Raw genomic sequence first — 16,331 nt, 5'->3', positions numbered from 1 at the left:
TACTTTTTCTCCTTAGCCCAGCACAGACGCTTCTGACATTGTTTTTGGTTCAGGAGTGGCGTGACGCATGGAATTCTCCAGCTGTAGCCCATGTCATGCAGACGTCTGTATGTGGTGGTTCTTGATGCACTGACACCAGCCTCAGTCCACTCCTTATGAAGCTCCCCTAGATTTCTGAACCGCCCTTGCTTGACAATCCTTTCAAGGCTACGGTCATCCCTGTCACTTGTGCACCTTTTCCGGCCACATTTTTCCCTTCCTCTTAACATTCTGTTAATATACTTTGATACTGCGCTCTGTGAGCATCCAGCTTCTTTTGTAATTGCCTTTTGAGACTTTTCCTCCTTATGGAGGGTGTCAGTGATGGTCTTCTGCACAACCGTCAAGTCAGCAGTCTTCCTCATGATTCTGAAGCCTACTAAGCCAGACTGAAGGTGCGTTCCATTCGACCGTAAGTGGACTGCGAAGTGGACTTCACAGGGTATTCCGCCATCTTAAGTGAGATTCCAAACCGAAGGGAGCGAACATGTTCAGTTCGAAGGGCACTGCGAACGGCATAGGGAATAAGGGAACATCGGTACTTCACTTCACAGGAAGTGGATGGGGAAAACTACCCAACTGTCATTGCGCACCGCGTCACCATTTAGAAGTAATGATGGAGCAGAGCCGTAGGAGTTTTTTAAAGGCTCTGCAATGGAGAGGTTGCAATAAATGTTGTTATTATTATACAAATTAGAGTGTTTATGAATGGTTATGGCGATTCATGTTACATTTGCATATTGTATTTTATGAATGAAAGTAAAACTGGCGAGGTGAAGCTCTGTCTTGTTTTATTTAATGTTACCACAGGTTAGTTAAATATAGGCTGTGTGGGGGGAAAAAGTGCGTGAGATAAGACCACTACAATCTGTTAATCTGTTAACGGTCTAAACATATACATTTGGAATATATATATTTTTTTAGATACATACGTTTATATGTATTTTATACGTATTTAAATTTGAAAGTAAAATAAATTACAATATTTATTTATGTTAAATCATAATCTGCGTGACCTGCCATTGATTTGCTTTGATGACGTTCCAGGGAATTCCGAATGAGCGATTATTGTCAGCGAAGTCCACTTCAACGGAAATACCGTGCTAGGGGAGTAGGGAGCAGTGAACACTGCGTAGGGACCCTATCGATCGGAACGCACCTTGAGACAATTTAAAGGCTGAGGAAACCTTTGCAGGTGTTTTGCGTTAATTAGCTGACTAGATTGGGACACAGGGAGCCTACAATGTTGAACTTTGTCATGATATTCTAATTTAGTGAAATACTGGATTTGTTTTTTTTTATCTTTAATCCATAATCATTAAAATTGAGACAAATAAAGGCTTGAAATATTTCACTTTGTGTGTAGTGAGCTAATATAACATACAAGTTTCACTTTTTGAAACAAATTATTGAAATAAATGGACTTTCCCTCGATATTCAAATTTTTTGGCACATACCTGTATACTAAGTGATATCAATATGAATATTTTACATTTACAGAAAACTTCAGTGAGAAAACGCAACGATTTATCTCAGAGGTTTATTACATTGTTTAATGACACATTTCCTTACATTTTGAAACACTTTTAACATTCATCGTTGAAAAATCAAACCCAAAGCCAAAATACAAACATCATAAACTGTACCACCTGCCATCTCTCAAGAACACATAATGCCACATTTTAGTACAATTTAGTAACGAAAGTTTTCATCCTCAAAATAGCGTATTTTGCATAAGCAAAGTCTGTGTAGTAAAACAGTTTTGACACAAATCTCTCATGCTATGCTATCCAGTTAAAAATCACTTATTCTATTAAAGGACAGGGTCATTTTCTCATCCCACAGGAAATCATTCAGAGAGAAAGAGAGAGAGAAAAAAGTACTTCCTGAAATAAGTTACTTTTACATCAATTTAAATGGTATACACTTCAACAAAAATAGTCTACTTAAACTATTACATCATGATAAAATACACCAATTTTAAGTTAAAAATAGCTGCCCTTTTTCTTTGGCCATTTGGCACTTCATAAGAAATATATTCATTCAAACAAATCAAGGGCCTGGCTTGATAAAAAAATCAGGACGTCTCACTTATGTGAACAAGAGGTGTGTGATATTATTGTGGTCTGAATGATGAGTATCAAAATGCAGGTTATGGAAATTGAGAAAATCCATATCAGATATGACCTTTAACTGCAGTATTTCATATATCGCTTAGTAATGCACATTAGTAATGCATTTAAGAATTTAACATATAAAAGAACTTGCTTATTTGCTGGCTGTTAGAGCCGAAACAGTTGTCAAGGCCATCACTAGACAAACAAATCCCAAAGGAAATGTTTTGAGACATTTCCTGCAATAAAATGGTCTAAATATGGTTCATTAATGTACACCAGAAACAGATTAGTTGCATTATTACATAGATTAATATAGCGGTTACTCAGTTTAAACAATATTGTTTGCATTAAATATTTTGCAAAGCCATTTTTAAAAAGAGTTATCATAAAATGTTACTCAATGAACAGTACTATTAAGTTTAGTGCACAATCGTTATGGAGTTATTAAGGTCAAAACTGTGAAGTGTGTAAAGCAATAAGCACAACAAAGTGCTTAACTTCAGATGAATATACATGTTTTATTCTGGTTTCGCTTAGTTTAGACACAAATGTGTAAAATTATAATGCAGTGCAAAACAAAAACATAAACCCGACTGAATTTGAAATTGATTTAAATTGTACGCCCTACAAGACAAAGACAATAAAGTATTCTGATGATGCTGAATTAAGAGACAAATCTGATTGACATTCAAAGGCTCATTGAAATGAATTGTTCAAGATACCAGTCAAAAGCCATAAAAGGTCATAGAAAAGCAAGCACATCATTTATTGCAAACCTATGATGTAACTGTTACAGTCTGGGCTAACAAACAAAGCAAAACTTGAATCTGTAAGAAGTAAATAGAAGACAATATTTGCATTCCTCCATTGAACATGAAGGGCAGAGATGCTGCGTAAATATGATCACTGACAAAAGCTTCTAAAAGATCACAGGGATTCTTAAACACTAACTCTTACACAAAAAAAACCTTGAAAAATAATAATTTACATTGAGTAAAAATGACATTTTACAGAATAAAATTCACAACCCTGAAATTCAAAGCATCCCTCGCAGAAGACAAATGCTGGGATTCCTGATATAACAATTTATCAAAGCTGTGATACAAAATAAAAAGGGGGAGGAAATACATTTTACAAAAATCTGAGAGAGTGAAGCAAGCACACATCTATGTAGAACGTAGACTGTTCACTTCAGTAGGCGGAATGTTTTTGTTTGCCACTTGCTTCTCTTATTTAAAAATGGACTTCCTTTAAAAAAAATTATAATAAACAAGGACCGTAAAAGTGGATGGTTATTCGGTGACTGTGCGTTTCGGCGCACAAGGCCACGAGTCTTTAATACAAATGCACGTTTAATAATATCCTGGGTGGTACTGTTGATTCCATGGCTTCTGGTTCCAGAACTAAAGGGTCAAAGAAAGTTTCATCAGTCACATGGACTACAATTTGATTTTGTTATACAGTACTTTGGAAATTATAGCCAATCTTAGAATTTTGAGTAAGCTAGATTTCTCATGGGAAGTTTATACAATGTATGGCATATCTGTGACCCTATCAAATATTAGCTTTCTCAAAGAGACATGCAGTCAAACCAAAAATTATTCAGACACCAGATATCATTTGAGTTTTTTTTTTTTTTTACTAGTTGGTGCAGGACACTACAGTTCATTTAAGTAAGTGAGGATAGCAAAATAAACTAAACTGTGACATATACCCAAAACGTCTTTATACAGTGTACTACCAGTAGAAAACTGACCAAAAATTTGATTTGAGACACTCTGACCTGACCATGTTTTGTTACATACCTTTCAATCAAAGTTATGACTTGTCAGTTCTTGTCATATTTTATTATCATTTTCTAAACTATAGCGAATAAACCGTGATAATGTGAGAAATGCTGAAGGTGTCTGAATACATTTTGGTTGACTGTATAATAACTGTACTTACCCCTTGTTGCCAACTCTGGTTGAAAGCTTGGGCGAAAGATCCGTTTTTGTTGCCAAAACCACCACGATTCTGCTGATGGCCTCCTCTGCCACGGAACTTCTACAAAATGTAAAAATGTAAAATTACTCTCCATGTCAAAGTCAAATTGAGGAAATTAAATTAACACTAATATTTTAAACTTATTTCCATCACAGGACACATAAATTGCTACTTTTTCTAATTATAATTGACTTTTTCTCTTGCAAATCTGAGTTGAGATTTTTTTTTTGTGAAGTGTGAGAAAAGCTTAGAATAAATTGTAATTGCGAGATGGTAACTCAATTCTTTTTTTTTTTTTTCAGACTTTTTTCACTTGTCAATTCTCAGTTTGTCTTGCAAATTACCTTCTCTAAATTCTGAGTTTATATCGCACTATTCTGTTTTTTTGTTTCTGCCACGGAATATTTTAAATTTCTTAAAATTGCGATTAAAAAAAAGTTTCGAAAATGTAACACTAAATAAATATATATATATATATATATACAGTTTTTACTATATTTTTGATTTAATAAATGTAGTATTGAATGTAGAAGAGACTTTTCAACAGAAATTGAAAAAACGGTAACATTTACAATAAGCTTCCATTAATTAAATGTTAGTTAATGCATTAACTAATATAAACAATGAAAAATATATTACAGTATTGTGTTAATCTTCATTAATGTTAATGAAAATACAGTAATTAAGGGTTAGTTCATGTTAACTTTTGTTTTTAATATTGCATTAATAAATGCTGAAATTAACATTAAAATTAGTAAATGGTGCAGAAGTATTGTTCATCAGGGCTGCAAAGATTCCTCAATTCTATTCGAGTACTCGATCTTGACCAAATGTTTAAGATTAAGTAAACATTTGAATTAAATGTTTAGTCAATATTAAACACGGACTAGATTGCACAGTAACGTGTAAAACAATCATCAGGCCGCTGGCACCTTCTGCAGTCATTTATTATAATGCGTAATGTACATTAGCTCTATTGATTAATACACATTATGTATTTTAACGGTTTGGTTCAATAAAACCATATAATTACTTGATTTTGATACTTTATTTGAACTAATTATTGCTTCATTGCTATTATATATGTATTGCAAGTCATTTTAAAGGCTGTTGTTTACTTGTCTATTTTTATTAATACAAAAAAATAAATATCCGATTACTCGATTAATCGTCAGAATAAACAGACTACTCGATTACCAAAATAATCATTAGTGATTAGTGACAGCCCTATTGTTCATTCTTAGTTAACTAATGAACATTACTGTAAAGGGTTACCAAGACTTTTACCAACCCCAAACTTGATAAACAGTAGTTTACTTAGTTGCAAGAGAGATAAACAAACCTGCTGGAAGTGTCCTCTGTTGTTGGGTCCGCCTTGTCCTCCGCCACGGTGCATGTTGCCTCTGTTTCCAGGCCCTCCGCGACCCATTGCTCCACCTCTGCCTCTCATGTGCCCACCCCTGGGAACCATTCCCCGGCTGGGCATCCCACCTGCTCCACCTCGGCTATGGAACCCTCCTCGGAAGACAGGTGGTGGGGGAGGTGGTGGCATGTAGCCACGCGGATGACGATTAAAACCACGATGTGGTACTGGTACTAAAGGGAGAAAACAAGGTTTAGCTCTCAATGTAAATTTTACATGACAGCACACTAACAAATATTAAATTAAAGTGGCTTACATCCTCTGAAGTTTCCACGGGGCTGGAATCCACCTCTGCCTCCACGTGGGCCTGGACCACCACCCCTACCGAACTGGTTCTTAGGCCCTTTGCCTCGTCCACCTCCCTTTTTGGGGGTCAGAGGGCCCTGGTTTGGTTTCTTTTCAGGTGGCAAAGCACTCTTACTTTCTTCCTTGTACTGCTCCAGGAGCTTGACGGACTCTTCCTTCTGTAGTTCCACAAAGGTGACATCTGAGAAGCAGTCTCCTACTTCTGGCAACGTGTAGATACCTGTAGAGCGAGAAAAAAGAAAATCTTGTATTCCTGACGGTACTACTTTATGTGCCAGATTGGTAGGTGCAAATGGTAAAATGGCATCACATCTTACCTTTCATTTTCAGGACAGCATGCTCAGGTACATCTTTGCCATCGGTTTCTGCTTTCTTTTGTGTTCTCTCCTTGAAGGCCTCATCTGTGGGGAAGACCACTACGGCTTTGCGTTGGAAGCCAGCGAACAGACACATTTTCCTTCTCTGAGCTGGCGCAGAGACGTTTGTCTGATCCAAGATGTAGTTTCTCTTTTTGCGGGCGGCAATTTCAATAAACTTGCCCAGGAACAAAGGAGCACGCTGAGAGATGGCAGAGAGCTTTGCTGTGTCTTTGTTTTGCCTCTTCATGCTGCCAATCTGCAAGAACAACAAATCAGATTAGACAAGAAAATAAGATTGAGACACAGAGGATAGAAGTTTTTAAGAAGAGAATTTCTCACCATCATCTTCTCCAAGATGGTGTTGGTGCCGAGGATATTGTACTTGCCAGGGTTCTCTTCAACATGTTTATTTACCCAAGCAGTTTTTCCAGATCCAGGAAGGCCAACCATGACGATAACCTTGAAACCAACATTGTGATTACAATCACTGCTGATGCATGCAAAAACAAGCTAACCATTTACTTGTTTCACACATTGAGAACTTTAACAGATTAACACTATTGTTCAAAAGTTTACAATACAATACAATTTCTATTTTAAAATCTTTATTCTTATGGCAAAACAAATCTCAGGCTTCAGTGTCAAATGATCCATTTATAATATTTATTTTACTGTCAATGTTGAAAACAGTCTGCTTATATTTTTTTTCAGCATTCTCTGATGAACAGAAAGATCAAAAGAATAGCATTTATTTGAAACAAAATCTAGTGAGATTATAAATTTAGCATATTCTATAAGTATTCATTTCATATGAAGCATTTGAACTGTAGCGTCCCTGAAAACATTCCAGGATTTTTCTCCATATAGTGGACTTCAATGGTGCTCAACAGATTAAAGGCTTTTACTTGGCTGGGATAGTGTAGAACTGCATTAAAACTGCATTTTTAACCTTCAATCCGTTGAGTACCCTACTCTACTATATGGAGAAAAATCCTGGAATATTTCTCAAAAAATTTCATTTCTTTGTGACAAGAAAGAAAGACATGGGGGTGAGTCGGAAAATTTTAATAATCTTTTAATAATCCTTTAATAAATAGATTAAAAAAAATAAATAAAAAAAGAGGGGAACAAAATACCTCGCAATCTTTCTTGGTCTCAGGTCCTTTAGGTCCTCTGATGCGCACATCGACAGGAATTTGCTGCAGGAAGGTGAAGCCCTCCACCTGAGGGAAGAATGGCGTCTCTCTCTGACCGAAATTGAACTCAACCGCACAGTTGTGGCAAAGAACATGGGGGAACAGAGTTTGCTCGGCCAAGGATTCTTTTTTGACCTTGAAAGCCACACCAAGGTCCTTGCCATTTTTGGAATAAGAAATCTCCACTTCATCTGCTTCGAAATTCTAAGATAAAGCAAAAAACACATAAGAATATGTAAACTAAAAGGATAAAAATACAAATATTGTGCGAGAGTGATGTAAACAACTTACAATGAAGCAGCCGACAACATCATTTTCATCAAAACTCTCCCCATAGTCTTCGGTCACACAGTTTGAAGTTTTCTTCCCTTTGCTCGAATAAGAGTAGGAATGCTCCTCCTCACCTAAAACAGTAAGTCATATATACATTTTTATATGAAGAAAAAGGGATGTGCATTAACACATTGTGGCCACATAATCACATATTAAAGGAACACTCCACTTTTTTTGGAAATAGGCTCATTCTCCAACTCCCCCCGAGTTAATGTTGATTTTTACCGTTTTGAAATCCATTCAGCCGTTCTCCTGTTCTGACGATATCACTTTTAGCATAGACCATTGAATCCTATTAGACCAGTAGCATCGCGTTCAAAAATGACCAACGAGTTTCGATATTTGTCCTATTTAAAACTTGACTCGTCTGTAGTTATATCGTGTACTAAGACCGGTGGAAATGCAAAGCTTCAATTTTCTAGGGTGATAAGATTAGGAACTACACTCCCATTCCGGCGTAATAGTCAAGGAAGTTTGCTGCCGTAATATGACCAAAGCAGGAGCAGTAATACCACGCAGCACATGTGCAAATGCTAAACTAGCTGGGAACTCATTTCTGATAATACTCCGCCTGCTTCGGCCATATTACGGCAGCAAACTTCCTTGACTATTACGCCGAAATGGAAGTGTAGTTCCTAATCTTATCAGCCTAGAAACTCACAGCTTTGCATTTCCACTGGTCTTAGTACACGATTTAACTACAGAAGAGTCAAGTTTTAAATACAACAAATATGGAAATTCGTTGGTCATTTTTGAACGCGATGCTACTGGTCTAATAGGATTCAATGATCTATGCTAAGCTATGCTAAAAGTGATATCGCCAGAACAGGGGAACGGCTGAATGGATTTCAAAACGGTAAAAATCAACTTATTAACTCAGGGGGAGTTGGAGAATGAGCCTATTTCCAAAAAAAGTGGAGTGTTCCTTTAATATTAACCGACCGTGCTTACCCAACAAAAGACTTCCATTAGCCAGGGACCAGCCAACATGGACATCATGGAAGTCCATGTTTTTGCTGTTTAAATGCTTGACTGGGATTTTCTCAGTGATCTGCAAATGAAACGCATGAATAATGACTCAAAATTCATCACTTCTTAATCAGTTTACCTAAATCTGCTGTAGTACTCACCTTCATTTCAAAGCAAGCTTTGCCTTTGGTTGTACCATAGGAGGCACGGCCACCTGCCCAAAGGTAAGCGAAACTCTCCATGGTAAGAGAGGAGGCGCTGTATCTGTCCCGGGAGACTTTGAAATTAAGGTCACAATTGTCTATGGGAACACCGAGAAAAATAAATTTGTTAGTCCAAGAGCAACTTATTAACAGTTCACTGCACAGTCAGTCAGCGCTAATGCTTCTTAACATATAAAGCACTCACAGGGATCCAGACAGACCAGGGTGTCATCAAACTCTTCATCTTCTTCCTCCAAAGGTGGAAGAGGAGACTTGGACCTGAAATAGAGTAAATAAGTCATTAATGCCATGAGTGAAGCCAGATTGTGATGGACTAGCATGCTTCCCATGTCCAGATGATGTCCTTCCTCTTAGCCACAGCAGCATCAACAGTAGATTTACATTACTTTACACTGGCTGCTCATTACTTTTTATACTGTTTTGTGAATTCACAATTGTGAATGCAATATTTACCATCACTGCTTACCAGTTTACTGCATGACGAAGACTGAAAGAAAAACTGGTTGGTGAAATAAGCAGCAATGTTGTGCTGTGTGGAAAGTGTGTTGCCCTTTCCAATTTATCAGGTCACAGTCTGAGGGTATTTATACATACATACACACACATCTATGTAGATCTTTCTGGAAAGATCAAAAGCTAAAGTGATATTTTTTGCTTATATAGACTCTACAATTGGCTCCAATTGATATATTCTATATACAGGACAAACTCTGAACTCTAGTTTTTTGGGACATCTGGAGGTGAAACCTTCAAATTGCTTTTTCTAGCAAACAAAAGCATGTAACAGATGTCATCTCATGCTCTGTCCCTGTAATGAGGGTGGCCATTAAAGTCTTTACAATGGGTTGCCACCATTATAATGTTCTGTCAGGCCACAAATTCAAGTGAAGGCCCTGTATGGAAGATCCCATCAATAAAGCAATCAATCAGCTTCAATATTATAATGGGTCAGATATTGCTACAATTTCTTTGACAGTTCACATAACAGCTTGAGGACTTTCATGCTTGAGACCCACTATTTGAAATTTGTACACATTAAAATATTTAGATTTTGGTTCCATATACTGAAAAAAAAAAGAGCAACACTGGTTCTCTATAGGTGAGCAGTAGGGTTGGGCGATGTCGACCAATTTGGCATCGTACGATGTCTAATGTGAAACATCGCGATGGACGATGGCATCGTCTGCGGGGGGCGGGGGTGAGGGATGGTTGTTGTTAAATAATTTATTCATAACGAATTAATTAATTGTAGCCTACCTTGACCACGAGTGCTTAATTTGAGCCGGATCCTGTTCTGGAAAATGTCCGATTTTGGATTTTTGCGTTCCGGTATTTGTTTTTAAAGATCCGGAATTAACAAGTGCATTAGATCATGACAGTGCGTGCGTGCAGACGAGACAAGAGCAAGCGCGGGTTTATATAAATGCATTGGGAGGATGTGTGTTGGTCCTTAACATATTTTCAACCAGTCAGCTTTTTTAAGTTCAATAACGCTCTCATTGTTTGCTTACTGCTTAACCCACTCTCTCCAAACGCATTTAATGAGCAGCGGAATGTTTGAAGAGAAAGGGTAATAACAGAAATAATACCAAATCAAGCTAAATATTATGTATTAACATTATAAACACTATAAACATAGCAATAAGTTAGTTACCCTGACTCCAAAACGAATGATTTAAATGTAGAGGTATTTAGAACAGAACAGAAACGAAACAAAATATATAAAGTTAAGAAACTAAAACAAAGCGAAACTAAAAATAGCGCGTTGGGCTCACGCACCTCTGTTTTTCGGCACAAATCCAAGTGTTTCCATTTTCCCAGTGTATTTGAATGATAAAGTGTTATTTATAATGTATACTAGGCTTTGTATTGTACATTCGTATTTCGATGGAAAACAAGATATACTCTTGTTTTTGTTCCAAGCTCTGTTCATTATGGTAAAACCATGAAAACGGCATATTTGGTGTAGTTTATTTAATCTAATTTAATTAAAATTATTTTGATTTTTTTTCTGCTGTTTTTGTATGCCTCATTTATTAATGTAAACGAACTTTCATGTAATTCGTTAGGAGTTCACTGTAATTTGTATTGTGATCACTAACAACTTCCTTGTTATTATTTCCTCATAATAATAATAATAAAATAAGTAAAGATGCAGAAATTGAAAGCATGCATTTCATTTGGCTATATAGGGATTAAATGTGTGTTTTTCGTGAGCGGGTTGCTGCTGCGGCGGGGGCGGAGGATCGCGATGCCGGCTCAGCATCGTGATGTCTATTGGCCATCGGCGATGGACGATGGCATCGTCTATCGACCCAACCCTAGTGAGCAGCACAAAGGGCAGAAAATTTATCAGTTTATTCAGTCTGCACTGAGCACCACACACTTAGCGAAAGAACATGCATTATAGATGTAAACATATTCCTTTTCTTTATGCAATGTGAAGAATTGCAAACGTTTGTACTTACCTGCTGATCACAAGTGAAACAGACTTTAAAAGGAAAAGTTATTACAGTTTCTTACAGTTTTTCCAAATACAATAATAAAATAAAGTATTACATTTAACCTTTCAGAATGATACAAAGAAAGAGGAAACAAAAAAACAAAATACAAACGACGAAGGAACATCTGAAAATTGAAACAACAATTTGCTTCATTACCATTACTTAACCGCCCCATTACGTCATGATACACTTTGCGATATAAACTCTACGCCACTGGCCCTCCTCTGTCACGACAGAAGTCGCATCTCATGCTATCGTCATTGCTTTGTTCGCTGTCTGATTCGCCACACGCGCATACAGTCAGCCTGACAAGTGTTGAGTGTGTGTGTGCTTAACAACAACAACATGTTTTTTTTCCATCAGATCACTCTTTTAAGTGTATTTCATAATTTTATAGAAGGTAAGGTGTTTTGTACTAGCCAGGAATGACCCTCAACAAAGTTTGACTTTGGTTAAGAGGTAGATGAGGGTTGTATTTTTCTAGGTAAGGCATTGGCACTTAAAGCCAATATATAATATATTAAAAGTGGCACTTCGGGGATAATGAAGGCCATTGATCCCATCCTTACCGGCTGTATTTGCTTTCTTCAATAAATTCAAAGTAGCCCCTTCCATGTTCCTCTCGGCGTCTCTTAACACCCTTCTTATTCTTCTGATCAGCACTGATGTCTTTGTCCGCATCCCCTTTGAAAATAAAACAAACAGTAATGAAATGCCCGGACGTGTTGGACCCTGGGTTTAAGGGTGGCCCACACGACAGGAGTGCTCGGACTCCACCAGAGTTACAAAATGAACCGACCACCTCTGATCAGACAGAATATTTGGCTTGGTTATGTCATTATGGCATTCAGGATTTAAACTGCAAGCACTGATCTGATTGTATAAACCAGATCAGACAAAAACGTGGGTGGTGCAATTACTGTTGTTTGTGTTTAAAGTGCTTTTCTCTAAAATGTAATGCATTCACAGTTAAAAAACAAGAATTGTTTTTTTTTTTTTTTTTATCAGTAAGTATACACATTTCGTCTACTGTAGCTGACAACAAATAACCGGCGAACAACATCAACACGCATTATCCTGAACTGACCTTGCACGGAAGTAGATGGCGCCTTATAGCAATCTCAACCGAAACTTATAAGCGTTCTTTTCTTTCGACGGTTTTTGTCATTTTTCACCATCTTATAGTACTCCTAACTCTATCATCCGCTGAGAATGCGTTAATTTCGCTACACCCCGCATTTGTCCCATTGTCTTCCGTTAGGTTTTCTGCATAGCAACGTCTGAACCAACGCGAGGGCGACCCGCCTCAGACATGCAACGAGGTGATTCTCTAACGCTAGCTTAGCCAATTCGCGGTTTCTGAAACTAGCTAAATTAAACCGACCCAAAACAATGCGCTAAAGCATAGAAATCCGTTAACCGTACACTACAATGTGAAATATACCTTAAACCGTAACAAAATATCAACAATTGCAACAAACTCTTAAAGACAAAAGGCTAGCGCGGATGATTTAGCTCGTTTTGCTAACACAGCTTAAACCAAACAAACCCTCAAAATCTTAAGCACACTAATTTAACTTGAACGCTAAACCACAAACTAGCACGTAAACTGAAACCGACTGAAACGGATTAGCACGTTAGCCATCTAACTTACACAATAGCCGCCGGTAGGCCGTTAGCCACCTATGCTAAGCGATGATCTCACCGGCTTCGGAGCACACGTGAACATGATACTCCCGGCGTTTCAACACAAAAAAACTCACCACCTAATGGATGAGATTCAAGCTCACCATCTTCATCGTCGATTTTATCGATGATCTCGTCGTCTTCGTCCTCCTCCTCTTCGTCTTCTTGTTCTTCTTCTGCGAGGGCTTTGTCCGTTTCCACGCCGGCGTCTCCATTCTCCTCCTCCCCTTCGCCCATTTCATCGTCCTGACCATCACCCACAACAGCAGCAGCGGCAGCGGCGGCGGCATCACCACCCCCGTCTCCATTTTGCTCTTCGGCCTCCATGCTCTCGCCCTCCGGTTCTTCTTCACCCATGCCTTCTTGTTCGGCTGCAACACCGTTTCCCTCGGCCTCGTTTTCTTCTGTGGCTTCTGCCGCGGTAGCTTCTTCCTCTTCGGCCTGGGCCTCTGCATCGAGCGCGGCCTGCAGCCGCTCCATGAGCTCGGCCTTCAATCCCTTGTCGGAGAGATTGCGCTTTTTGAGCTCGTCCTTCAGCTCGTTCACCTTAAGCTTTTTCACATTGATTTCACTCATGTTGTCAGTTTAGTGCAGATGGACTATAAAAAAAACTAAAAGACTCGATTGGTAGAATATCGCAATCCAGGGAGAGCCGACGGCCGCTTTGCTACTCTGAATTGCGCACAGCCGCGATGATTCTGCGTCTGTCCACCGGCAAAACAATTCAATGGCGCCTTAGGTGCTAGACCCCTCCCAATGCAACATCATCGATGGAACTGGGCGTGTCCAACCGTAATGACCCTCCTAGATGCTATTCATTTTGGCTAGTGAATTCAACATGATTAACTGGCATTGCAAATGCAAATGCATTTATACACATAGGCCTATATAATGACATTTTTTAAATCTGAATAATAGTTCAATAACTGAACAACGATATAACTGCATTACCCTGCCACTATTCATAAACTGACTGCACAAAAATGCATTTTTTCCTAGTGTTTATTATAAGCCTCTCAATGTTTTCCTCATGCCTACATGTTTAACAGGTTTCATTTAGCTGAGAATCACTTAAAGGAAATAACTGTTGGCTTTGCTATGCAAATAATGTATAATCAAAGGTTTCCTTTAGTTGAACAGTCATGTATATATGTTCAAATATGATGCATGAATGTACACCAGTCAAATGTTTTGGAACAGTAAGATTTTTTTATGTTTTAAAAAAATAAGTCTCTTCTGCTCACCAAGCCTGCATTTATTTGAGTACAGCAAAAATCTGTAAATTTAAATATTTACTATTTGAAATAGATTTTTTTTTTTTTTTTTCAGATAAATGCTGTTTTCTATTCATCAAAGAAACCTGAAAAAAATCTACTCGGCTGTTTTCAACATAATAATAATAAATGTTTTTGGAGCAGCAAATCAGAATATTAGAATGATTTCTGAAGGATCATGTGACTGGAGTAATGACACTAAAAATTCAGCTGAATAAATAAATGGAGGCTTGTTGAGCAGAAGAGACATCTTTAAAAAATCATTAAAAATCTTACTGTTCAAAACTTTTGACTGGTAGTGAATGACAATCAACAGTTTTTCTTTAATTATAATATAGCCCCTTCCCCATCTTTTTCCCCAAGTCGGGGGGCCTTTTAACTTAAATGTGGAGTAAAAGACCCGCAATATGGGCCAAAAGAGGGAGATAAAGCTTTATTGTTCAAAAAAGGATTGATTTACACACAACAAAAGAGAAACGAACCTCAAAATTCATAACACATCCTAATAGCTAGACAATTATTATATACACTACCAGTCAAACGTTTTTGAACAATAAGATTTTTAATGTTTTTTAAAGAAGTCTCTTCTGCTCAACAAGCCTGCATTTATTTGATCCAAAGTACAGCACAAACTGTACAAATTTTTAAACATTTTTGCTATTTAAAATAACTGTTTTCTGTTCGAATATATTTTAAATGTAATTTATTCCTGTGATTTCAAATCTGAATTTTTAGCATCATTACTCCAGTCACATGATCTTTCAGAAATTATTCTAATATTCAGATTTGCTGCTCAAAAAAATCTAAATTATTATTATTGTGTTGAAAACAGCGGAGTAGAATTTTTTCAGGTTTCTTTGATTAATAGAAAGTTCAGAAGAACAGCATTTTTCTGAAATGAAATCTTTTGTAGCATTATAAATGTTTTTATCATCACTTTTGAACAATTTAAAGCATCCTTGATGAATAAAATTATTAATTTCTATCATTCCCAAGACACTCCCCCCAACAAAAATTATACTGACTTCAAGATTTTGAATGATATAGTATATAACGTTACAAAAGCTTTTTGTTGTGTTTTTTAGATAAATGCTGATATTTGGATCTTTCTATTTATTAAAAATCGTAAAAAAAATATTCAACTGTTTTAAATATTGATAATAATAATAATAATAATAATAATAATAAATGTTTCTTGAAACAGCAAATCAGCATACTAGATTGATTTCTAAAGGATCATGTGACACTGAAAATTTAGCTCACAGGTATAAATTACATTTGAAAATATATTCAAATAGAAATCAGTTATTTTAAATAGTACCGATATTTAAAAATTGTATTGTTTTGCTGTACTTTGGATCAAATAAATGCAGGCTTGGTGAGCAGAAGAGACTTTAAAAATACATCAAAAATCTTACTGTTCAAAAACTTTTGACTGGTAGTGTATTTTTTCATCACACACAGTCATTCAAATCTCTTGTGCTGTGATTATACATTAACAAGTACACTAAAAACAATATTCTCCAAACTTTGCAATGTCTTGTAGCCAACAAATCCGCATGTGGGCAGCACTATCCGTTTGCAAATTTAAATATTAGTCGATGGGTGGCGCTCTCTCATGATCAATCTACTATATGGTAACCACAACAGTGCTTGTGATCTCAATTCCTTAGAGCAATGACAAGTGGGTGGTACTGTAACGGAGAACAAAAAAGATGAAGACATAATGCAACAACAACCCAAGGATGAATATAAAACGCTTTTTTCATCATATATGCCTTGTTTGCACCCTAAGGAATAAGTTCATAATGGGCGTTAAAAACAACAGCAACTTACAAAACAGCTCGGGACGGATAATTTAAATCAAGGACTTTTTGAATTTGCAAAAAAAGAAATCAAACATTTTACTCACCGG

General features: G+C 37.0%; 1 protein-coding gene across 1 annotated transcript; it reads right to left on the bottom strand.

Annotated features, from left to right (window-relative positions):
* Window positions 1-1,565: 1,565 nt before the first annotated feature.
* hnrnpub (heterogeneous nuclear ribonucleoprotein Ub) lies at window positions 1,566-13,856 on the bottom strand. The gene is made up of 13 exons (XM_073853178.1): window positions 13,247-13,856; window positions 12,026-12,140; window positions 9,137-9,210; window positions 8,890-9,029; window positions 8,711-8,810; window positions 7,718-7,830; window positions 7,367-7,630; window positions 6,570-6,689; window positions 6,189-6,486; window positions 5,822-6,091; window positions 5,485-5,738; window positions 4,104-4,202; window positions 1,566-3,559 (listed from the first exon to the last, which is right to left on the bottom strand). Exons 1-13 carry the CDS (start codon window positions 13,716-13,718, stop codon window positions 3,509-3,511), a joined length of 2,370 nt encoding a protein of 789 aa, XP_073709279.1. The 5' UTR covers window positions 13,719-13,856; the 3' UTR covers window positions 1,566-3,508.
* Window positions 13,857-16,331: the final 2,475 nt, after the last annotated feature.

The sequence above is a fragment of the Garra rufa genome, chromosome 13, assembly GCF_049309525.1.
Source record: "Garra rufa chromosome 13, GarRuf1.0, whole genome shotgun sequence".
NCBI classification, from domain to species: Eukaryota; Metazoa; Chordata; class Actinopteri; order Cypriniformes; family Cyprinidae; genus Garra; species Garra rufa.
This window is presented reverse-complemented; position numbering and strand designations above follow the sequence as displayed.